At 37.6% G+C, this 25,648-nt stretch overlaps 1 protein-coding gene and 1 pseudogene across 16 annotated transcripts in view; one reads left to right on the forward strand and one right to left on the reverse strand.

Moving 5' to 3' along the window:
* Nucleotides 1–3,215: 3,215 nt before the first annotated feature.
* Nucleotides 3,216–25,648, reverse strand: part of DMD (dystrophin) — a 2,157,177-nt gene continuing 2,134,744 nt past the window's right edge. For 10 of the 15 annotated variants that reach the window (XM_077988314.1, XM_077988313.1, XM_028842274.2 and 7 more), the window contains 2 exons: nt 17,956–18,048; nt 3,216–5,854 (listed from right to left, as the gene is read on the reverse strand). In XM_077988314.1, coding sequence (XP_077844440.1) covers nt 5,757–5,854; nt 17,956–18,048 — 191 coding nt within the window. In that variant the 3' untranslated portion in view covers nt 3,216–5,756. Of the gene's footprint in view, nt 5,855–10,506; nt 10,539–17,955; nt 18,049–25,648 lie in introns of all 15 variants that reach the window. The other 5 variants (XM_077988310.1, XM_028842273.2, XM_015127142.3 and 2 more) reach the window with 1 other exon arrangement.
* On the forward strand, nt 21,241–21,893 carry LOC100424535 (high mobility group protein B3 pseudogene; annotated as a pseudogene). The gene has a single exon (XR_003726073.2). The product of XR_003726073.2 is annotated as a high mobility group protein B3 pseudogene (transcript).

Here is a 25,648-nt window from a genome sequence, read left to right on the forward strand (position 1 = left end):
TAACCCTTGGTTTTAATACTTTTATGTTGAATTTAGGCATAATCTGTGTTTGTTTAAAGTGCTTAAGATGTTTGTGGCAATTTGACATATTAGCAAATTGGGGAGATAAGTCTTAGGTTCCAATGTAAAATGTGTATTTTTACACATGTGATTTCAAAATGAATTTAAAAAGTTGGACTTAACTCATACAGTATATGCTATTGGAATGTTTCAGAGGAATTGAGATTCACTATATTTATATGTTTAATTTGTCTCGATATATGTGAGTTAGGTATGGTGGAGGTGCTGTTGGTTGGCGTTGGTCTTCCCTGTGAGATATTAGATAGGCTTGAAAATAAAGCGCATTAAGTGTATAGATACAGCTTAGAACAAAAAAATTCAGACTACTCAACATGGCTAAGTCTGCTCACTAAAAGTGACTGTTCTTACTTCATACAAATTGTCTACATTTATATATCTAAAAATAAAATTTCTAAGTTGAACCTAAAGATTTATGAAAAATTAGGTTTTAAAATGTATACCAAGTGGAGAAAGCTGGCAGACACCACCTTTACCAAATGATCAGTGTTAACAGCACCAAGAATGGGAATGTGCCTCCTGGTATCACATGCTGAGGACACATCATTGTTTGTGTAGTATTCCTGACAAAAATGCATACCCTGAATCTAAACCATGAGAACACATCAGACAAACCCAAATTGATGCACATCCTACAAAGTAACTGTCTTGTACTGTTAAAAATGTCAAGGTCTTTGAAGACAGAGAAAGGCAGAGACACTGTTCCGGATCAAAGGTGATTAAAGAGAGATGACAACTAAATGTCATGAAATCATGAATTAGATGCCAGACTAGGGAAAGATATATAATGATAAAAGACATCATTGGCACAATTGACAATATTTGGTTGAATATGGACTGTAGAGTAGATGATAGCTATATATAATTTTTTTATTTTGATAATTGTACTATGGTTATGCAAGAGAATGTCGTAGATATTAGGAAATGTACATGATGTATTTAAATGTAAGGAGGCATGATGTCTACAACTTTATTCTTAAAATGGCTCAGAAAAAACTATCATCTATTCAATGAGAGAACAGTAAAGTAAATGAAGCAAAATGTAAACAATTCATTAACCTGGGTAAAGGGTATATGTGGGTTCTTTCTTTGTACTGTTCTTGCAATTTTTCTTTTGTTTCAGTTTTTCTTGTTTGAATTATTTCAAAATAAACGTATGGAAGAGCTAAAATCCTGAATGTATATAAAATACACACATGTACATACACACATAAGTATGTACATATAACATTTAAACCTCAAGTTACTGTAGATCACCTTTTCTGTACACAAAAGCTACTCTCAGACATCCCCAAACTTTACACATTCACACAATATTGTTTATTGTGGAATGCTGGGCATGCTGCCACTCTTGTGTTGTCAGTTAAGTCCATGAGATCACAGTACACTGACGTGCAAGGGGCATTGAAGAGCATGTTTATAGTTCCTACTCCAATGGCTTTGCTACTGTGGGAAAGAATTTGATTCGTGTCCTTCCTACACTTAATTTGAAGGCAAAGTCTTTGCAAGTGTGCCAGTGCCTGCCTTTGTATTCATTCCACCATTAGAGCATTACAAATTAAGGGAAATCCCATCGCAGCTCTACAGAACACATCCATTAGTCTTGGTGCTTTCTCCCAAATGCACATTTTGCTTGCCGGTGCATAATCTGTGCCAGCTTGATCCATTTTAATTTTTAACTGAATTAATTCTGTCTCTTCTAGTGTGTGCCAAGTATGGAATGGAAAACCAAATGCCCTCCTCAGAATCATCCACACACGGTTGTCTTAGACGTGGTGAAGTGTTGAAGATTCCTCAGTTACATCCTTAAGTGTCACCAAAACAGCCAGTCTGGGTGTTTCAAACAAATGTAGGTTCGGGTAATGGTGGGAAGGATAAATGATTTGTTTATTTAAATAGGATGAAAATTTTTCTTGGTATATGTGGATGTCAAGGGCAGTGTTTCGATGTGGTAGTCACTTGGGTGAGCATCATCACCCTACTCTCAAAAAATTAGCAAGTGATTCACAGCAGAGATGCCACATCTACTAACATCATTTCTAATGAGATGGATCATCTCCTGTTATTTCCAAAATCACTAGGATAGGCTGCACCTAGTGGACTTATGTTATTCCTTTGGCTCACCAGTATCTGAACACTGTTGGGGGAACCCCTCCCAACCATGAACCTTGGGAATAGGTAAAGATAGCCTCTCCCTAAGAAGTGCTGACATTGCTACCCACTTTCTCAGCCTCCTTTGCAGCTAGGGCAAGAAACAGAGCAGGGCAGGGGCAAAGGAGAGGTTCTCCCCGTGGTGGTGATTGACTATGGTAAGGGAGTCTTCCCTGGAACCAGTTCTGAGACATCGTTTTAGGTGTCTCTTACTACTCATGCATCCTCTTTACTACTCAGGCATCCTCTTAAGTCTGGTGACATTAACAAGAATAGAAGTGATATGAAATTCTCTTCGGAAGCAAAGTATGAATTGCAAACTGACTTAATATACTTGTCATTATTAAAACAAAAAACAAACAAACACAACAAACACTATGACTATCACTGCTCAAAATGTATCTCCCAATCTACAAATGCTTACTCCCTTTAACCCAGCAATCTCACTTCTAGGAAGTATCCCACAGATATATTTGTGCACAAATGAAATGATGTAATGAGAAATGTGCAGTGTTGTTTGTTATAGCAAAAGACTGAAAACAGACTACATATCCCACCAAAGGGAATTGCTTAAATAAAATAAATAGCCTGTGAACATATAATGAAATATTATACAGCTATAAAAAAGAATGAGAAAGCATTTTATATATTTAAATGAAAGAAAGATTTCTTGAGTCCATATTTAAATTTAAACAAGTAAGGCACATAACTGGGTACAGAGAATGCTATATCCTGTGAAATAATAGGGAAAAAAAAGGAACATATATTTTAATTGCTTATATAATAATAAAGACACTTTGGAAGACTAAATAAGAAATTAATAATGTCTACTCAGGGCAATGAGGGTGATATGGGGGAAAGGGTAGTTGGGAGTCTTTTCACTGTCTTTCTAGATTATAGTTTTTTACTCATATGCATGTATTACCTATTTAAAAAGTAAATAACTAAATTAAAATAAAAACAAAGTACTGCAGTCCAATCAACACTTTTTTGTAACATAACTGCGTGCTTTATTGAGATACACAGTAAAGCAGTACTATAATACAATAGTAAGGCATATATTTGGTGAAGTCTGATATGTTGTGAAAATGCAGTAGAACTGAAGTTTAAAAAAATAATTAGTAAATGTTACAGTGTTGGTGTTAAAACACAATATATTATGATACTCAAGTAAGAACTCAGTACCTGAAAACAATGACAAAACATGCCATGTGATGTTTATGCTTCAGTTACATTGATTATGATTTACAGTTTAATACTTGGTGGTTATAAACAACACAACACAACACGAAATAATGTCCAAATTATGCTTAAAATGCAGCAATAAAGCTCTCAATTTTTATTCAAATATTATGACAGACTCACTCCAGAACTAATGTCTAAAAGAAAAAACAAAAAGATTAAAACAAAATTATGCACTCTATTTACCTCTGATTTTAGAATGAAACTTAAACTTCTTAGTAGGATGTAAAGTAACCCCTTGTTTTAAATCTTAGTTTGTTTTAGAAGTCCTTGGGTAAAGAAAAGGTCCAGCGTCACATAAAGGAAAAAAAATGCAAGACAAAAACCAAATCTTCATGTAATATGTTACCTTGGAGCTTTGGGTTTTCTTTTGAAAATTATAAAGGAAAAAGAAAATCACGCAATAGACAAGTGGTGAAGCTGTGAACTCAGGTGTGCACGATTATCAGGAACACCCCAAAACCAAAGTGAGGTAGAAATAGCATGAGAAGCCGTGTTTGATGTTAATTATTATTAATAAAATAATGGACAAAACCCACTCTCCAAAAGCTAATTACACTTGATGTCAGAGGTAACAGATTTGCAAAATTATAGGTCACACGGTGATGTCTATTGAATGAATGATTTAAAAATCAAAGAGGAATAAAATGGCATGAAAGAGTAAAGCTTTTTCCTACCAGTCCTTAGCTTTTCCTCTTGAGCTTTTCTCCAATTTTTGAGCAGTGTTTGTTTGTTTGTTTGTTTGTTTATATATTTAACCTGTCTAACCCCCCAAGAAGGGTTTGGAGTAGCTTTTACTTTTGTAACATTTGAATCAATTTGCCTTCTTACTTACAAACCCGTGTGGAATTACTCGCAGATAAATGCAAAGGAGGGAAACACAGTTCATGGGCTTCTGGGTTGATACTTGTCAGTATCACAAATGTAATGGGGCTACTGTCTTACACCTTTTCCCAAAGTTTATTTTAAATTGTCTTGTGGCATTTAAAAACTCATCCGGCATGGGAAAATAGAGCTAAAAAAACAGCAACAAAAACAAAACCACCCACTTCCTTTTGACTGTGAGAAGAGGGCATAATAATTTAGTTGTAATTAATTAATTACAGAGAATTTTATGTATTATGAACAGTCATCCAGTCCTTCAGTTAAAGAAAGAGTGGCCTATGCCTTCACAGGGATGGGCTGGGAATCCATAGCCCTCCAGCCCTGTCATCATCCTGCTACTGCTTGGGAGTGAAAAATACCTTTGGATGCTCAGAAGGTCAGAATACCTCCTGATTTCCACTGAAGCATCATTAAATCTAAATCGTGGCATTGCCAGCAGCAGGAAGCCGAATATATCAATCAATCAACCAACCGATTACTCTGATATAATAAGTCCTGTGTATTCATTCACATGTTCCCTTTAAAAAAATTCAATACTCTAGTTGTCAGTGGAAAGTTTAAAATGAGGAACATCTGGAGGTGTAGACAATGTTTTAGTCTGGTAGTTTCCTCCTGGCTTCCGGCTCCAGGGAAAAATCCATTCTAGACCAAGCAGGTAAGCCTGGATGACTAGAATTAATTTCTTTCTTTTAGGAAGAAGTGACACGAACATTTAAAAAATGGAAAAAGTCTATAGAAATTCATATCTATCTATATAACTATAGTATTTATATACTTATAGACATATAGATATATAAAATGAAAACTCACAGCCCGCCCCACTCAGTTGACAATTCTCAAATGAGCAGTGTGAAGTAGTCATTTGGTGGTGTTAGAGGAAGTCCTATCTATCTTTAATATGCAAACAAAGAAAAAGCCATGAATTTCATATGGATATCACACCAAAGGATGCAAAACAATGCGCTGCCTCAAAGTTGTGTGTGTGTATGTTTGTGTGTGTGTGTGTGTGTATGTGTATGTATGTGTGTGTGTTTGTTTTTAGGGGTTTTTATAAACAACTTTTTTTTATAAAGCACACTTTAGTTTACAATCTTTCTTTATAACTGTTATAAATTTTTAAACAACCCAAAATGCGTTCCATATAAAGAAATGGCAAGTTATTTAGCTATCAAGATTTTACATGTAGTTTTCTTATAACTTTTTTGTACAATTGCATAGACGTGTAAAACCTGCCATTGTTAACAAAACAATAACAGACTTAGAAACTACTGAAATCTACAGTATAGTACCACTACCCTTCACAAAAATATAGATTTATTTCTTGTAAACTCTTACTGTCTAATCCTCTTTGTTGTATGAATATTATAAAAACCATGCGGGAATCAGGAGTTGTAAAACATTTATTCTGCTCCTTCTTCATCTGTCATGACTGATACTAAGGACTCCATCGCTCTGCCCAAATCATCTGCCATGTGGAAAAGACTTCCTACATTGTGTCCTGGAAAACAAAGAGAAAGACAGACAGACTTTACAACAGGTGCAGATAGCATCACTCTGTTTCTTTGCCATTTGGGAAATCATTCCCCATTTCTGGGTGAAGACAACACAGAAGCTGCATCGAGGGTATACACAACAAGGTTTGATTTTCACCAGTTTCCAGGAAGAAGCAAAGCCTTGTTAATGAAGCCATTACACGTTGTTTGTTAGTATCAGCTTAATGTTGGAGCAGGCTACTGGTGTTTAAATGGAAAAATGTCAAGCTACACTCACGTTCCCAATGTAAATATATATCAAAAGAATTCCACAGATAAGCACAAGATTTCTATCAGAACAGGAATATTCCGTGATGGGATACATCTTTTCCACCTTGACTATGAGTGATTACTCTCTCTCTACTTGTACTAATGTTTTTTACTATCAAACCACCATCACCACCTCTGTCACCCGCACAACTACCACACCATTACCTCCAATATCACCCCCATCACACGAAATTTTCATTTCATTTCAGAGCTGAAATTTTCCTTTCAAAGCTGAAATTTTCATTTCAAAGCTGTTTCAGGCTGTTGGCTTGCTTCTGAGGCTATGGTGGAGGTGGCTATTTTCTCTCTGCTTTTACTTGGGTTGAAAAATAAACTCTTGAATTGACCTTTTGGTGCACTATTAACATTTGAATTAGGACACCTCAGAATAAAAATTACTTCCCATTCCAAATTACTCTAGAGCCTAATTATAAGGTGACCAACATATATTGTATGCATTTGGGTATTCTGTGAATCCATCTTAGATCTCCTCCTAAATGAGGGTTAACTAACTATCACAATAGCCTTTTAATAAGAATCTCCCAGCATGGAAAAAAAGAACAGCATAATGTCCCTGGGTACTTTGTAGCAAAATTCAGATTTACAGTAAGATAGATAATCTGAGACATACTTTATGGCTTGCCTTTTCATCTATGTCCCATAGTTTTATATGGCTAATTTTAATTATTGCACATTGGTAAATCCTTCCACTATTCAAGTATTGTCTTTGGAACTGAAATGCTTTACTAGGCTATTACTACCTTGCCATGAATCAACTTTACAGATTCCCATAATAAGTGTTAAAATCCCAATTAAAAATTAAAGATAGACTAGGGAGAGTATTGTTTTAATATTTATTTCAAGAGATATATATCTATCTTATCTTCTCTACAAAATATGGGAGGATCGGAAGAGGATTACATGGGCAGGCACTTACACAGTGATGACACCACAATTGAAGACTTATTAAAAGTTTAATGTCATTCAGGCATTTCTATTAAGGTGACCAAGTTTATATATCTTTTTGTGCTTTATTAGTGCAAAGAATTTCATGGAGAATTATATTTTAGAAAATTGCTTTGGATTTTGGTTGAGACTGCAAGTATAAACATTTTTAACAAAGCATATGCACTATTCATAAAGTGGACCAATAGTTTGGCAGCCCTCAGTGAAGAACTGAAATCATTTTTGGCTTTCTGTGCCATAAAAACCACAGGAAGACGACACAGTGGGGCCTCTGCTGCTCCTTAGAGCTCAGAGTACAAATATGTAACTGCTGCTACCAAGCTGGAGGGCTTCCCCTGTATCTATTTTTGACTGTCCAGCAACCCTGGGAAATCTGCATAATTATTCATGCATAAACTGAAAATAGATGGACTAACTGCGAATTTTTAATTACTAGCAATCTTTACAGTTATTAACAAAATCAGTCAAAACAAAGCCCAAGACCTTTACAACCTGATGCCTGAATGTAATTCGAAGTATTTCTCATGACCCACAGTAGCTAGAAAACATATCACAAAACTTCAACAAAAAAGGGGGGAAAACTCATTTTTTTCCTGTCAGCTTATCGATAATCAAAATGTGTCTTTTTAGACTGTGTGCTAGGGGATGTAGATGGCAGTTCAAAATATAATAAAACAAGTAAATGCATTTATAGATTATATAGCCAAGTGGTGCTTCTCTTCCTTGAAATGCTGTTCAGTTACTACCTGGAAGGAAAATTCTTGAATCTCTCAAGAAGCATAAGTTCTAGGGGTATCTGCTATTTAAAAATCTGCCAGGGAAAACAGAGGTTCATTATTCTTAATGAGCCATGCACACTCCCACAAAAAGTTGGGTGGCCTTTAACTGGTTTAAACTCCTGCATTTTCACAAATGACCTTGTGGCCATCTTTGTGCTATAAAAATAACTTTTAGAGTCACCTCATAATCTAGATTATGCCTTTGGTTACTTCACTAAATACCTGCTTTACCAGAATAATAATTCTAAGTTTTTTCCATGGAGTTTTTCATTAGATCCAGAAAAAAGAAGTCAATCTCTTTTACAAACTACTGCCCCAAAGAATCATACTTTAATCCATTGGAGGGGTAAGACTGCACTGTGACATGAATATAGAAAGTAGATTTGTATCCTAGTTCTATTATCCATGTGTGTAAGGCAGAGCATTCGGGAGGTCATTAATTTTACCTGACAGATTTTTCTAAAGTCAAAATTACAATCTCATACTATGAAGTATAAGAGGTACTGAAAAGCAGCCAGGATTCAGACCTTTGCAATCACCTTCAGGCACAAGGTGACAGAAAACTATGTCTATAGAAAGTATTAATTTAATCCATTCTTAAGCAAGGATTATTGAACACAAAGGCACTATGCCTTGAACATTAGCAGTTGTTATGTTTTTCCAAGTTGGCACTAACTGCAACACATTTAGTCTCACACGCCACCAGTGCCTGAGGGAATTGTTTTCCACAGCGATTGGAATTGAGACTTTCTGGCAAAGATCCAAGACCTCAATAGCAATCTGGTGCTCTAATTTTTAAAAATACAATTCCCAGATAAACTGTTAGCATTCAACTGGCCAACGCAAAGCCAGAATATTACAGTGAAATTTGCTTATCTTTTCTTCTCTATAATTTAATCTCTGAAAAAAATCTGGTCTACTGTACATTTGGGATATTTTCATAGCATTAAAAAAGGTCATTATTGTTTTGATTCTTTGGCTTCTGGAAACTTGTCTGAACACCATACACCTCAGGTAGTCAAGTCTGCAAATGCCTATATCACTTCAATTACACATGCTAGCCTTTTCTAAAATTCATTTGTGAATGAAACATGTTTAAAATGGTCAAAATTATGGTGCATTTTTCTACAAAAAGTTAAAATGAATAAATTGTAAGGGGCACTTACCGTAAGAATGAACCCAAGAAGTCTCACATACGAAGTACATGAACCAGGCAAACCGTCAGGAGCATTCAATGCTTCACCAAGTCAGGTTTCCTCAATTTCTCCTCCCAGCCTACCATTCCCTCCCTGGCCCCACTGCCCAAAGCCTTGGAAGGAGGCACTGGCACAGACACACTGAAGGATCATTAAATTGATTAGACTTGTATGGCACGATGTTGGCACAGTTTTCGTTATGATTCCTGTGTTGAAATGAATCAGTGGTCACTCTAGTCCATCCTATTGCTAAGGAGTCCAGAATCTTCTCATATAAGAAGGACTCTCCACCCATCCAGCCTGTCTCCCAGAACACTGCCATCCCATAGGAGAGCTTTCCTTCTCTCCTCCTGCAGATTAAATTCTTTGTAAAGACAACCTTGTTTTTACTTGGGCTGTCAGTTAACATTTTTTGTCACCCAACAGTCACTTAATTAGGTAATTTGATATTCAGACAATATTCCTGGTGGAATAGGAGTAAGAAGCATCTTTCACTGTAAAACCTCAAACCACATTCAGTGATAAGACTGCACCCTATCCCTTTCAACCCATAAATAGGCATTTAAAAAAACTCTCAAGACTCCAATATTTAGTTTTTTAATCGAACTGGTTATTGTTCTGTGTGGCTTCAAATACCAAATAAAAAAGATCATCTTCTGAAGGGTACGTTGAGATGATGTAAGCCTTTCACATGAGAGTTAAGAGTGTGGGTCTGGAGCCAGACTGCCTGGATCCAAATCCTGGCTCTGTCACCTGGGACACACTGCTTACTCTCTCATTGACTCAGTCTCCTTATCTGTAAAATGGGGTTAATAAGAGTACCTACCTCACAGGTTTGTCATGAAGATGACATGATGAAAAAGATGGCAAGTGCTGAGAACAATGCTTGGCACACAGTAAGTGCTCAAAAAATGTTCGCTAAAATGGGAAAGAGCGAGCGTAGGAACCAAGAAAAAAGGAAACAAAAGCAAAATGAAGTCATCCCAGAAGAATAAAAACTAAGGGCGCTGGCAGAAAATGCTAAGGTCCTGGAAGTGGAAGAAAGCTTTATGACTCATCAGTTATGTTCAAGGCTAAATTTAGTTTGAAGATTTTGCTTGTGTTGCAAATGGCAACAGATGATGAACTGCAGGATTCCAACCTAGGGACTACAAAGGATTGCCATTTTAAAGAGATTCTTGCTCCCCCAACCCCAGTCTTGTCGTCATGGTGATGACAACGGCAATGAACATTTGAGGAATGTTCCTCATGAGCTGCAAGTGGAGAGGTGACTACCATCCTTACATGATGACACAATGTGTAATACACACATGCGCGTGCACACACACAATTCTTACACAAACGCCAAACATAAAAAGCAGGATGAGACAGACAGAAGCCATGGCCGTGAGCCTGAATCTCACTAACCTCTCTCATTGGCTTTCCAGGGGTATTTCTTCCTTTAATAATAGAGAGAGGAAGAGGCAGAGATATCAGAAAGGGAAAAAAACATGCATAAATATACAATTTCATATCAATTTGCTTCTTTTACCAAACAAATGTTGAGATGACCATTTATTCTCTGCTGGAAAAAAAAAAAAACCAAAACAGAAACAAAAAACCCAAAAGACACATCTAGTCAAATAACCTTTACATACACTTAAGATCAGTGCAAACAGATAACATGATCCAGAAGACGTCATTTATAAAATCCATAGAGTTCACGCATTAAACTGGATGAAAACTGGCACAGGATAGAAATCTGACAAATTGGGCATCGTTTTCAAGGACAACTCAAACTTAATGTTAAAAAAAAATCTCAGAATCTCTTCACTCTTGACTTGACAATCAGCACATTGAAACATAAACAGTAGTTGACTTTGTGTGCCCAAAGTCTGCACATCAAATGCAAGGTAGAACCCGACACAGAGGCTGGACTCCATCCTCTTGGGAGAATTTGTTCTATCTGATAGAAGCTGAGCATGTCCATGATGAAATTGGAGGCATTTGAGAAAATGGAAAAGAACAGATGAGGGGAAGAGGTAAGTCCCACTAATGGGCAAGCCACAGAGTCAGATCCAGGAATGAGCTTTCAGCTTCCTCCTCAATTCAGCAAATATCAGGAGCCTTAAGAGGCAATGGCTAAAGACCCACTGGCCTTGATTCATAGAGTCCTACATCTGTTTGCATTTATTTGTATTTCAAAAGTAGATTCTGCTGAGAAAGTGTTCTATGATAAGTCATAATTGGACAGAAAAGTAGGGACCTCTGACCATACATGTCAATAGCATGTCTTGGGCATTCAATTTCCTTTATCTCCAAGGTCTTCAAACTGAAAACCTTGGTTTTCAAACTGTTTTAACTATAGCAATGGGACATCTCCTAAAACAATCTTATATGGAATTCCAATATTTGGAGCAGTTTAAAGCAGAGCTGTGAGAGATCCTGTACAGCATCTCCCTTTCCCCTCCACCCATCATTCTCATTCTCAGTGGCTCCAAGAAGATTAAAAACTCCCTGAAACAATTTGAGAACTACTAGTCTGGAATGAAGAAGTGTGGAGCTACGATACCAATAGAAACCTTTCAAAATGCAAGGTTAGGGTTCAAAACTTCTAGTATACATTTAAAGATAGTTTCTAAGTTTTTCTTTCCTCTCTCCCTCTCTTTCTTAACCCTCCCTTTCTCCTTCTCTCCCTTCTGAATTTCCTACATGACTCAGCAATTTCTTAGGAGTATCAGATTTTCAGCTTGACCACATAAGGGCCAGGTATTTATGATGCTCTTCAAGCCAGGGAAAAGGGAGAAAAATGGGTACTAGCTCCTCAGCTGTGGGTGTCACTAGTGGGAGACCCATACCAAATGATGTTCCCATCATTTGGGGAGGAGAACATCATTCTGTCCTTGATGACTGAAATCTCAGTATGAATTACTCACCCCTTCTTTGTGATTCCTTTAGCGAGGTTTTTTAAAAAAACTATCTTTATGTTTCATAATACTGTCTGGTGGCAGAATCAGTTCTCTTCCCCTGTAAGACTATAAGCCTCTTGAGGATGGGGTCCACATGTTGCTCATCCACCTCTCTATCTCCAATGCCCTGTACTGTACATAGACACTAACGGTAGTTGATAAATACTGGCTGAAGTGAACTGGTAAAGTAGTAGTTGGATCATGGCCAAGAGTCCTTCTGTGTTATAAGTAACTTGCCCTTCACTGGCACACTTTAGTTTGGATGCCAAAGGTGGGTAACTTGTTTTGGCACATAACTTTGGTCTACTTTTAAAACTTGAGATCTTTAGGAAGGACAGAGTTGTTAGGAAGCCATGTGATTTAGAATGTAATTATGGTTATGTATTTCAGAATGTAATGATGATTCTTAGAATGCTTAATGTTACATATCTTTAGTAATTCTACACTAAGCCATATTCAGAACTCAGTATCAATTGATTATTGCTTAATATGTAGCAGCAAATGACTTGTGTTATGTTCCAGGTCCTTCTTCAGAAACCATATTGTACGCAAATGGACCTCCCAGAGCCAAGCTAACTCTAATCTCTTCTAAAATCCTCCCTCATCACTGAAAATCCTCCCTCATCACTTGGGTCGCCATGTACTCATTAACACATTACAAAAGGAAGGTCCTTTTATTTCACTTTAGAAAAAGTTAAAAACAAGTGGTATTTTCTACCGTATAAGGACTAGTTCTACACTGACAAAACAGAGACTACTTGGTTACGACATTTTTAAAAGTTCTTGACTGATAAAGTTTTAGATAAAAGTGTTATTTTATAAACATATATTTTTTTTTGGAAATGAGTTTCCGTAGACCTTCAGTTACAGTGTCCATCTGGCAATGTGACATGTTGTCAGGAAATGAATCAAGACAAAAGGGAAGTGTGCTGGGGCAGTTCTAAGTCTAAAGGGCTTGGTCAGGTCCAGAGAAGTCTAATTTCCTCGGGCAGTATAAAATTGACATTATTGATTGTAAGTCATTATTTTAGAGTTGAATTGCAGGACAGTACTGTTTCTGCGTGCTTTTAGCCTCTTTTATATTAATTCACTGGCTGTTTAAAATACTTAAGGAAGAATGAGTCCCTTTTTAGGATTTCTGTTATTTAACAAGTCAAAAAAATTCAAATGGCCACACTTGCAGGCTCTTTGGTGAATATGAATATAAATGTATAAATCAATTCAATTTCAGCTCAATAATCTTGTTCAGCTGAAAGTTGATCAGCACAGAAGCCTGTGACTCTATACATGTAATGAGTCAGAATGGACAATAATAGTGTAAAGCAGAGACTGGCAAATTTTCCCCATAAAGGGCCAGATAGTAAATATTTTAGACTTTCCAAGCCCACAGTCTCTGTACCAACTATTCAACATTGCTGCAACTACTCTGTCCTGGTAATGAGAAAGCAACTACAGGCAACATGTAAATGAATGGGTGTGACTATGTTCCAATAAAACTTTATTTATAAAAACAGATAGTGGGCCAGATTTGGCATATGGGCTGTATGTAGTTTGCTAGTCCTGGATTAAAGGGATAACTGCTCTAATCCTTTGTGGAAGAATACAGGAAACAGAATGGTGCCTGAAAAGGGGTACACGATATTTCTATCTGCCTTTGTTCTTTATGTTGTTCTTCCATAAAAGAACCACAGAATAAGATTTTAATTTTAAAAGATGGCAGGTTTTACAAAGCTGTTGGGTTGGTAATTTAGGGGTATTTGATAGAATGTATGTGGGCTTGAGAGGGGATGGTATGAAAAAAAGAGGATGGCATGGGCTGGTGGGGATAAAAATAATGTGGCACAGGTCAGTAGGCAAGAGATTGTACAGGCAGCAGAAATAGTAGCACTGCTAACTGCTTTCTGGATTATTATCTTGGCTCCTATTATTCATTCATCTATATAAAGTGGTACCACATTTTAGAGAGCCTGATACCATACTGCTGACTAGGAGAGCACTTCTTTCATCAATGCACATACAAATAAAAATATCTTTGTTAGTCTGCTAAATGATCAGAGACTTATGGACAAATCACTTAACGGGGTTATTTTTTAAATTACATTTGTGTCTTCTACCCATGTAGTTTTCCTATAGAATGGCAGAGCTTTAGAAAGTACCTTATAGTAGATAATGACTTATTACACTAGAATTCAACTTCTACACATATACTTACAAAGGAAGAGATTAGAGATAGATAGATTAGATAGAAATTGGCTAATATTCAGTGTTACACTGAGCCACTCAAATCACCCAAGTGTTTGTGAACAACTAAGTATATCATCTAGAGACCAACCAGAAAGATATCATCACAAAGCTACACGTTCACACATTCATATCTTGAATATGCTGCTGCTTGTATTGCCTATTATGCAGGATAGTGTTGGCTATCGTTTGATCCTAAACGGAGAAGCATGCACCTCCTTTATTAATTTTGATAACAGTTTAGCAAAGCCATTAAGATACGATTAGAAGCCTAACTTAACTTGCTGAATGGTCATAAACAAGGCACTTGACTTTTCTTGGCTTCCGGGTACTCTTTGTGAAAATAAAAGATAAAGGTTAGCTGACACCTTCAGGACCAACTCTGTGACAAGGGGCAACAGAAAAGTTGTAAATTTGAGGTACACAATAGCTTACCTATCTATATACTTTATATTTATGAAAAGCATAAGTTTTTTTAAAAACGGCTTTTCCTCTGTGGGCAATTATCAGCAGGGTTAAGTAAACCATGAGGTGGTATTTAATAGCACATTTCCACTAAATGTCAGACCTCTGGCTCTCACATCTGTTTTGAGTTACTCAAACAGCTGTCCAAAACAGCTGTAGCAACCATGAACTTTGTTTTTTGTAACACAACAATGAGAACATGGATGGTAGTGTTAGAATAAAACTATAAAGGTCTCTGAGACATTAGCAACGTCTTGGCAGAAACTTCCATGGCAAAAATCTCAAAATTTAAATTTTTTTGAAAGATAATTCACCTAGGCAAGAAAAACTGAGATCGGATAGATCAGTATTTTTAAACCACTGGTTCAGAAAATCCATTTAGTGGGTTGCAACCAGCATTTTGTTTTTAAATAAATAAAACAGAAAAACAGCATGCATTGTATGTAGTATGGAAGGCATCACTTGATGAAACTTTTGTTTCTGATCTTTGCATATGTGACTGTAAACGTGTGTGTGTGTACGTATGGTGGGTGTATATATACATGTGTGTACATAAACACATGTATAATTTGTATCTTTACCCCAGTTTGTGATGTAAAATGTTTCTCTGATATGGATAACCATCAAAACAGGGTCAAAAGTCACTGTCCTGGATGTCAAAAATGTTAAAATGACCTTTCAAGGCTCTTCCATTTGAGAGACTTTGTAATCCCAAGATGTTAAGATTCTCAAGAATTTCTGCTTAATATCAGCCGAACACATCTACCAACTGGTAAGATGTTCCCGCCAAACTTGACTCTATATGTGTGTGTATACACATACACACACATCTGCTGTTTTCAAAATTTAAAAAAAAAAAAGCTTTCGGTTGGAAATAAAGCATCCAAAAACCACTTTTTTGAGTGCATCAATAATTAGCCTAATTTTTACAATAATGAAACTTCTCCACTTGAATTTGGGGAGGAAAAGGCCTGTAAGAAAGGCTTAGTTCAAAGTAGCAAAACATGAGGAAATGCCAAGGTCACAGTATTACAGAATGATCGGCCAGATTTTCCAACACCTTCGCTACTCTCTCGTTGTGTTTTTGTTTATTTAATTGTTTTGTTTTTTAAGAATGTGAATTAATTTTCTCAGGCCACAAGGTACCACTGAGTAAGCAGAAACTTAAGTTACTGGAATTGGTATCGGACAAGGCCTCCTTATCTCACATTTGAGAACTTAAATCAGCACTTAAGGCCTGAAATTCTTCCGTAAGCACTAATTTAGTAAACACTACCCAGGTGGCCTGAATTGAGTTTCCCAAGTTTCCATACAAGGAAGTAAATCAACATCAGACATACTGACTGCTAAATACCTTATCAGAGGAGGTATACTTCTAGTCTTCCAGGAAGCTTCTTCTACACCCATGTGGTATCTAGCTTTAAGGACACTCTAAAAGTGGGACGCAGGGAGATGGTGCAAAGGATTTCACCTTACAGCTAATTAGGGTGGACCAGAGAGTCAGGTACAAAAAGGAGTCTAGGAAGTCAAGACTGCCTATGAAGCAGCAGAGTCATGAGCCTTGCTGTAACTTCGTCTCTGCTGACCTCTTGTTTAGATGTGGAAGAAATGCCCAGGGTGCCAACAGGGCAGCCACCAACTTTCCAGAGCAGGTAAACAAGCTACCAGTTCAAGGGGCCAGGATCATACAGTAATCAATGATTGTACTGTGATTTGAATTTCTTTGGAATTCTGTATCCGCAATTGACTGTAAGTACCTTGAAGGCAAGGAACTTGTCATTTCCTCTTTTCATCCCTACTACCTCCACTGGTACGTAGTAGGTGCTAGTAAAAGCGGGCAGGACAAAGTAATGAGGAGAAAGGTGAAAGCACTTGATTCTGTCAAGCCTGTGTATGATCTTCTCATTATGAATTATGACATCTAGAAGGAGGAGATACCTAAGATAGGATGGGGATGCGGGTGGCGGTGGGGGATGTGGGGGTGGGTGGAAGACAGATAAGATTTTTATCTGTTAAAATCAACACATCAGTGGCGCTCAGCAGTGAAAAGATGGCTGGTGCAGACATTTAAAATTAGCTTCCCCTGACGGTTCCTTAGCAACGCTCTACCAGAACATTATTGCTTTTAATGTGCACTGCACAACGTTTACTTGCACATCAAATAGCTAGGAAATGGCCATTGTTAACTGACACTGAACAAAAAGATAGGAAAAACACACTACTCAATACACCCTCCTCATTGCCCTTATGGAGAGGAACAAACAGCCCAGATTTCCTGCTGCCTGTCCCTCCCAGGCTGCCCATTAGAGGTGCCAATCACTGGCCACAAAGCCTTGTGTTTTCTCCCTTTTGTTTCTCTAGGCTTTCCTTCTATTTGATCACAGGTGACTGCCACCATCCTTGTTATTCGTTGAAGGAAGGCAAGACAGTGACTTTGTTTTATGTGAGGGCAATAAACCAAATAAATGCCCCCAGAAACGAACAGTAGTAGTAAAATATCATCTTGGATGAAGCAAGACATCTGAAGCTCATGCAAGCCAGTGGGAAAATTCTGTGTGGTAAAATGCTGTTTTTGTATGGGAACAAAATACGCAAGGCCGAAGTGATGAAGAAAAAGAAAAATATTAATGTCTTTCTTTGCTAAGCCTGTATTCCCTCTCTTGAAGTAAAAAATAATAACCAACTACTCTATGAAGATTTAGTTGTCCCTATATTTAAATGATGGAGTAAGATACAATTTTTAAATATAAAGGGCATCAGACTGCAAGTCAGAATCTCTACCACCACCGATCAGTAGGCATGTTCTAGGCCTTGCTGTAGCATGTAGTAGCCATATGTCCCTGGCAAAGGCACTATCAGGGCATTAATTTCGTCATCTGTAAAAGTCACATAATAATTGCTCTTCAGTAAAGGGCACCTCATAATTAACTCTTCAGACTAATGTGTGAAGCAAGTAAAATACTTGACAAATAGAAGGTGGTATTCTTATTTCTGGAAACATGTTGACTTCACAGGTATTTGAATTCAGAATACTCTACACCAGAAATTCACACTTACAAATCAAATCTTTTCACCATGGACCCAAATTGCCATTCTGATACTGCGTGTTGGCTTCCAGATGGAAATACACATACCAGTTGGGTGGGGAAGCGAGTGGCCTGATCCCAGCAAATCTGAGTCCCTTCAAGGTATTGGAGCTTACCTCTTGAACTAGGGAAGGAGTTGTTGAGTTGCTCCATCACCTCCTCCAACCCTGTGCTTGTGTCCTGGGGAGGACTGAGAACATCTTCCTCACCTTAATAAAAGCAAAAACAAATAATGGAAAATTACATTTATACAAAGCAGATATTAAAGGGCCATAATTACATTTTTAACACCATTATAAATTCATTTCACTTGCTCATAAATAACAAAAAAAACTCCTCAAGCTTAGTAATTAGGAAATAATTCTTTAAAGGGACGAATTCCATACAGTAGTTTATCTGTATCATTACTCTTGGAGAAAAAAAAAACCTGTATATTTTTTTTTTTTTTTAGATGGAGTCTCGCTCTGTTGCCCAGGCTGAAGTGCAGTGGCACGATCTTGGCTCACTGCAACCTCTGCCTCAGCCTCCCGAGTAGCTGGGACTACAGGCATGCACCACCACGTCCAGCTAATTTTTGTATTTTTAGTAGAGACAGGGTTTCACCATATTGGCCAGGCTGGTCTCGAACTCCTGACCTCATGATCCGCCCACCTCGGACTCCCAAAGTGCTTGGATTACAGGTGTGAGCCGCCACGCCCAGCCTGGTGTGTATCTTTTTAAAAGCTGACTAGAATTACTTGAAATGTGCCCCGCACATAGAAATGATAAATACATGAGATAATGAATACTCTAAATACCCTGACTTGATCATTACACATTCTGTGTATGCAAAAAAAAAATCACATGTACTCCATAAATATGTACGAATATTATACTTCAGTAAAAAACAGGCTGGGTGTGGTCGCTCATGCCTGTAATCCCAGCCCCTTGGGAAGCCGAGGTGGGAGAAGTGTTTGATGCCAGGAATTTGAGAGCAGCCTGGGCAACACAGTGAGACTCTGTCTCTATTTAAAACAAACAAACAAACAAACAAAATAAATCTAAAAATTAAAAAAAAAAAAGTCAATGGAAAAAGGTAAAACTGACAAACTCTCTTTTGTGCCCCATTAACAAATGTGAAACTTTGTTCTATGTAATAAAATAAGTATTACTGCACACTTGCAGTGCAGTCTCCTCAACACAAAAGAATAAGAACTGAACACTTTGCAATCACTTCATGAAGGTAAGAAGGGAGTTGAGACACTGAGGTCTTTTCTTCACTCTTTCTTTTGACATTTAACCAAAAATACAAATGAAACTCAAGTACCTTTAAACTCCAATGTAATAGAAATAAAAATAGTATGTGTCCTATATAGGTCATGAAATATGAATATTCTAAAAACTGTAGATATGGCATATACCAGAGAGTTATAGTCCTTTCCTCTTTGTTTCTTGGGACTACTTTATCATAATTATGTTTTGGGTTTTATAAAGAAGACATTACAAAAATTTTGACTGTTTATGTGAGGAGAGAATGATGATCTGGAAACAAACCTATGGATGGATGATATTCACTGGGATTGGAAGTCTCCTTGTAGATTTTGTGGATCTGTGTCTCTATTGTTTGTTCATGTGTTAAAGAAATACACTTCAAACAGCATTTGCAAGTAAAAGGGAAATTTCTTAGGTGCAAACAAAATTTGAAAGTAATTTTTCATAATATACAATCTTCCAATAGTGAAAATAACTTCTATTCAAGCTCTGTTTGTTTTGCCCATTGTCACTTCCATCTAAAACAAGACCTTGCCATAGCAAGTCAACCATAGTGAACTTGCTTAGGGACAACCTCAGTTTTACATCTGACTTGGAACTGCTTCGGAAGCCAGTGAGTAAATGACTTAAATATGCTTGTCATTTCCTTTGGTCTATGCCACTTGGATTTTCATCTATGATTATAATCCTGCATTTATTCCTTGTGTGTGTGTTTTTTTTTTTTTTTTTTTTTTTTTTTTTTTTTTTTTTAATACAGCAGAAGCTAAAAGAATCACTGCCAATGCTAACCATTAAGACAAAATCATATTCTAGGTGGATGTGAGGCTTCATATTTTTATTAGAATGGAGGGATAAGAACGTAAGGTAGATAAGAAGCCTCAGACTATGTGAGTCTCCTGGTAACATACCACAGGAAACCTCTTTGCAATATCAAGTACAGGAAACAGGTGCTGAAGAATTAAGGTCACGAAGCAGAAAAGGAATAGTTACAAACTCTTTCTTCTCTTCTCTTTCTCTCTTCCCCCCCCCTCACACACATGCACTATTTGCTTAAGTTTGTGCCTTTAGAAAAAGAAGTGAAATTCAGTATTTTTAGTTTCATTTTTCTTGCAGTTTTAAACTACCATTATCTGGTGAAGATGAAATGAATGAAATACTACCAAGAGGATCAAGATCCTGACAACTGAAGGGCTGATTACATCTCTCTGTTCCATTACTGATGCAAATTTTTGCTGAATTGGGAAACATGAGGCATTTTTAATGACAGTAAGTCCACTTTAGTGAAAGTATGCCTTACCGAATAAATCAGAACCAAGAGAACATCATGAATGACGCTCATGAGCATCGATGTTAATATTTCTGACAGTTTAATTACATCATATTGGAGCTCTAGGAACTCAGTTGTACTGTGTTAAAATTCAGGCACAGTTCAATGAAGTGACTGGCATTCCTGTTCCTGAATTATTTCAAAGATCAAATTATAAAGTATAAACCTAATGATGTCAGCCAAGTTTATCTTTCCAGATAAACTCTCTGTGAGTCTTTAATATGAGTGTCCAAGTATAATGCAAATGTAAAATTGGCTTATTTGCTTTAATGGAAAACTTTTATAGCAGTGATAATTGCATCCATTCAGATATTTTTTGAGTGCCTATTACATTCTAGGTAGTATAAAAACAAGTAGAATATAATCTTGTTTTCTTCTTTTCTCAATATTTTCATGATTTCTCAAGATGGTTTTAACTCATTGTTTGTTTTGTTTGTTTGTTTTTGTTTTTGTTTTTGAGATAGAGTCGTGCTCTGTCGTCCAGGCTGGAGTGCAGTGGTGGAATCTCAGCTAGCTGCAACCTCTGCCTCCCGGGTTCAAGCGATTCTCTTGCCTCAGCCTCCTGAGTAGCTGGGACTACAGGCACGTGCCACCATGCCCGGCTAATTTTTTGTATATTTTAGTAGAGATGGGGTTTCACCATGTCAGCCAGGATAGTCTCAATTTCCTGACCTCGTGATCTGCCGGCCTCGGCCTCCCAAAGTGCTGGGATTACAGGCATGAGCCACCACGCCCAGGCTCATCTCTTTTTAAGAATCGAAATCAGACATCACATATGTGCATGAGTAGAAGTGAATCAACTCATTGAAAAATGCTTAATGTGAGACTAGCGAACAATACAGTCAGGATGGCTAAAGGTGACCCCAAGAAACCAAAGGGCAAGATGTCTGCTTATGCCTTCTTTGTGCAGACGTGCAGAGAAGAACATAAGAAAAACCCAGAGGTCCCTGTCAATTTTGCAGAATTTTCCAAGAAGTGCTGTGAGAGGTGGAAGACAATGTCCGGGAAAGAGAAATCTAAATTTGATGAAATGGCAAAGGCAGATAAAGTGCTCTATGATCGGGAAATGAAGGATTATGGACCAGCTAAGGGAGGCAAGAAGAAGGAGGATCCTAATGCTCCCAAAAGGCCACCGTCTGGATTCTTCCTGTTCTGTTCAGAATTCCACCCCAAGATCAAATCCACAAACCCCGACATCTCTATTGGAGATGTGGCAAAAAAGCTGGGTGAGATGTGGAATAATTTAAATGACAGTGACAAGCAGCCTTACATCACTAAGGCAGCAAAGCTGAAGGAGAAGTATGAGAAGGATGCTGCTGACTATAAGTCGAAAGGAAAGTTTGATGGTGCAAAGGGTCCTGCTAAAGTTGCCTGGAAAAAGGTTGAAGAGGAAGATGAAGAGGAGGAGGAAGAAGAGAAGAAGAGAAGGAGGAGGAGGAGGAGGAGGAGGAGGAGGAGGAGGAGGAGGATGAATAAAGAAACTATCTGGGCCGGGCGCGGTGGCTCACGCCTGTAATCCCAGCATTTTGGGAGGCCGAGGCGGGCGGATCACAAGGTCAGGAGATCGAGACCACGGTGAAACCCCATCTCTACTAAAAATACAAAAAATTAGCCAGGCGCGGTTGTGGGCGCCTGTAGTCCCAGCTACTCGGGAGGCTGAGGCAGGAGAATGGCGTGAACCCGGGAGGCGGAGCTTGCAGTGAGCCGAGATCGCGCCACTGCACTCCAGCCTGGGCAACAGAGCGAGACTCCGTCTCAAAAAAAAAAAAAAAAAAAGAAACTATCTGTCAAAAAAAATGCTTAATGCCTAATATTTTCTGTGTCAGAATATATTGTAAAAGTTAAAACAGCTAAATGAAACCTGAAGTTAAAGTAATACCACTGTAATATTTGATACTAACCCAGATTTTTAAAATGCCTTTTAAAAACCACAAAAGTTTAAAAACAGTAAGATTAATTTATTTATTCAAATATTTATTAAAATCCAACTATTGTTCACTGAAGATATATCAATAGGCAAACCGCACCCACACACTCTCTGTGAAACTCGCATTCTTATGGAGGCACACAGGCTTAACAAGTAAATAAGTAAACTATATAGGTATGTTGAGTGGTGATGAACACTCTGAGGAGAGGGCTAGCAAGGGACAATGAGAGTCATCAGAAAGTGGAGTCTTGGAAGTCCTCATTGATGAGATGCAGTTGAGCAAAAGCTTTAAGAACTGGAGGGTATGAGTCGCACAAGTATTTGAGGGAAAAGTGCTCCACACGGAAGGACTGGCAAATGTAAAGACTCTGAGAGGGGAGTGTGACTGACTTGCTCAAGTACAGCAAGAAATCCAATGTAGATAAAGCAGAGTGAACAAGAGCTGGGAAAACAGTACTTCCCTGGCCTGGGAATTTGGATTTGGCCACATAACCTACTTTGGAAAATGGAATGTAGGCAGGCATGACAAAAGTAGAGGCTTAGAATGTCTTTGCATGGTTGGGGTTGCCCTCTTGTGCTTATGTGCACAAGAAGCATATGGCCCAGGTAGCTTGCTGGCCCAAGAAGGATGACAGACATGTTGAACAGATCTGAACTCAGACCACAGCTTGGTGTCAAGTCCAGCTGAGTGCCAGCAAAAGTTCAGTCAAACAACAGATGCATGAACAATATGCAACTTGAGAATTTTGTGGTGATTTGTTATGCAGCAACAGCTGACTGATACACTATTATGGACATCAAACAAGCCAGATACAATATTTATGGTTTGTCTAATAATACACTATGTAGCTACAACACAATAGGTGTAGTATTAATCCATTTTCACACTGCTATAGAGATACTACCTGAGACTGGGTAATTTATAAAGGAAAGAGGTTTAATTGACTCACAGTTCCAGATGGCTGGGGAGGCCCCAGGAGGCCTAATGATTATAAGCTTACAATCATGGTGGAAGGCAAAGGGGAAGCAAGGCACCTCTTATATGGCAGCAGGAGAGAGAGAGAGAGAGTGAAGGGGGAAGTGCCACACACTTTTAAAACCATCAGCTCTCCTGAGAACTCACTATCACGAGAACAGCATGGGGGAAAACTTCATGATACAATCACCTCCCACCAGGTCCCTCCCCTGACACATGGGGATTACAATTCGAGATGAGATTTGGGTGGGAACATGGAGCCAAACCATAAATTGGCAACCCCAAAATATTTCTGACTCTAACAATAATACCTGTCATCACAAGCTCCTCATCACCAAAAACAAACAAAAACACCTTTTCACTTTTTTCAGTTATTCAACAAGAAAATACTTATTGAGTTCCAGTTTCACACTAGAGACTTGCACAGCCCTTATCCCTACTTCATGGATTCACTGCCTGCTCCAATAGCATATTGCTAGTGTTTGGGGGATTTTAAACTTAGTTGATGATAATTCTTTTTTTTTTCCAGGTAGATATTTTAATGTAACAATATAATGATATAGGCAATGATATAATCAATTATATGATTTCAGATTTCACATTGTAATTATCCTTTAAGAAATTGCTATTTCTATAGTTTTGGTGAAATTGCAAAGAAAAAAATTCACAATGATCTGAAAATGCTATTAAAATACACCCCCCTTTTTTTTTTTCAACTACATATCTCTATGAGGTCAGACTTTGACAAAACAGCATAACAGATGCAATGCAGAAGCAGAAAAGAGTCCAGCTGTCCTGTTAATATTATAAGATATTAAAGAGATTTGCAAAAATGTAAAGTGATACCACTATGTAAAATGATAAAATGATAGTCAAAATGTAAAATAGCCACTTTTTAAAATGTGGCTGCTAGAAGACTTTAAATTACATTATTTGTTGTTTGAGATGATATAATTATTTTTTCATATGATATGTAATATGCATTAACATGATTTTATTATTGCTTTTAAAAAATAAACAAATATTTAAAAATTGTGAAAATGTAGATTATAAGTTTCCCAAACTTCCACCCCCCACCACCACCAGCACCAAGAATTCTGGTTCCATAGGAATGGGCTTGGGCCTGGAAATGTTCATTTTGTATAATTCCTCCAGGTGATTATGATGCAGACAGGCCTCATCTACCCTTCAGACAGGTGCTGTCTAAGGCCCCTCCCACTCCTAAAGTGTAAACAGAAAGAATGAAGAGATATATTATTTTAGGGTCAATGGAGAGATTTGAAATGGTGTTTTTGTTTCCTCTGTGTAGATTTCAAGGCCAGTCATGTGACCTCACTACAAACAAGTTTTTTTTGTGTCAATGGATGGCAATTCTTTAACATTTAAACTTGACTCTACTCCAAGGTGATTTCCACAAACACACAAAAATAATAGATGTCAGTGTGGATGTGGTGAAAACAGAACACTTTTACACTGCTGGTGGGAATGTAAACTAGGACAACCACTATGGAAAACACTATGGAGGCTCCTTAAAGGACTAAAATGTAGAACTACCATTATTACTGGGTATCTACCCAAAGGAAAGGAAGTCCTTATGTGAAAAATATACTTGCATACCAAGATTATAGCAGCACGATTCATAATTGCAGAAATATGGAACCAGCTTAAATGCCCATCAACTAACGAGTGGATAAAGAAAATACAGTATATACGTGTGTGTGTGTGTATGTATGTGTGTATATATATATGTATGTATACACACACACACACACACACACACACACACACACCATGGAATACTACTCAGCCACAAAAAGGAATGAAATAATGGCATTCATAGCAACCTGGATGGAGTTGGAGACCATTATTCTAAGTAAAGTAACTCAGGAATAGACAACCAAACATTGTATGTTCTCACTTATAAGTGGGAGTTAAGCTATGCAGATACAAAGGCATAAGAATGATACAATGGACTCTGGGGACTCAGGGGGAAGGGTGGGAGTGCGGTGAAGGATAAAAGGCTGCACGTTGGGTACAGTGTACACTGCTCAGGTGATGGGTGCACCAAAATGTCAGAAATCACCACCGAACAACTTATTCATGTAACCAAACACTACCTATTCCCTGAAAACTATTGAAATAATAAAAAGAAAAATAATGTTTTTTGAATTATTAGCTAGTTAGTCGTCTTGGCTTGTCTGTTGTGGTCCAAATAAATCACTGAAACATTTTTTAAAATAAGGAAAGACATAGTCAAAGTTAAACAGTACCGTGATACAGCACAATATGATAGTCTCCTTTAATCACTGCTGAAATAAAGAAAAAATA

This window comes from Macaca mulatta, chromosome X (assembly GCF_049350105.2).
Source record: "Macaca mulatta isolate MMU2019108-1 chromosome X, T2T-MMU8v2.0, whole genome shotgun sequence".
Lineage (NCBI taxonomy): Eukaryota > Metazoa > Chordata > Mammalia > Primates > Cercopithecidae > Macaca > Macaca mulatta.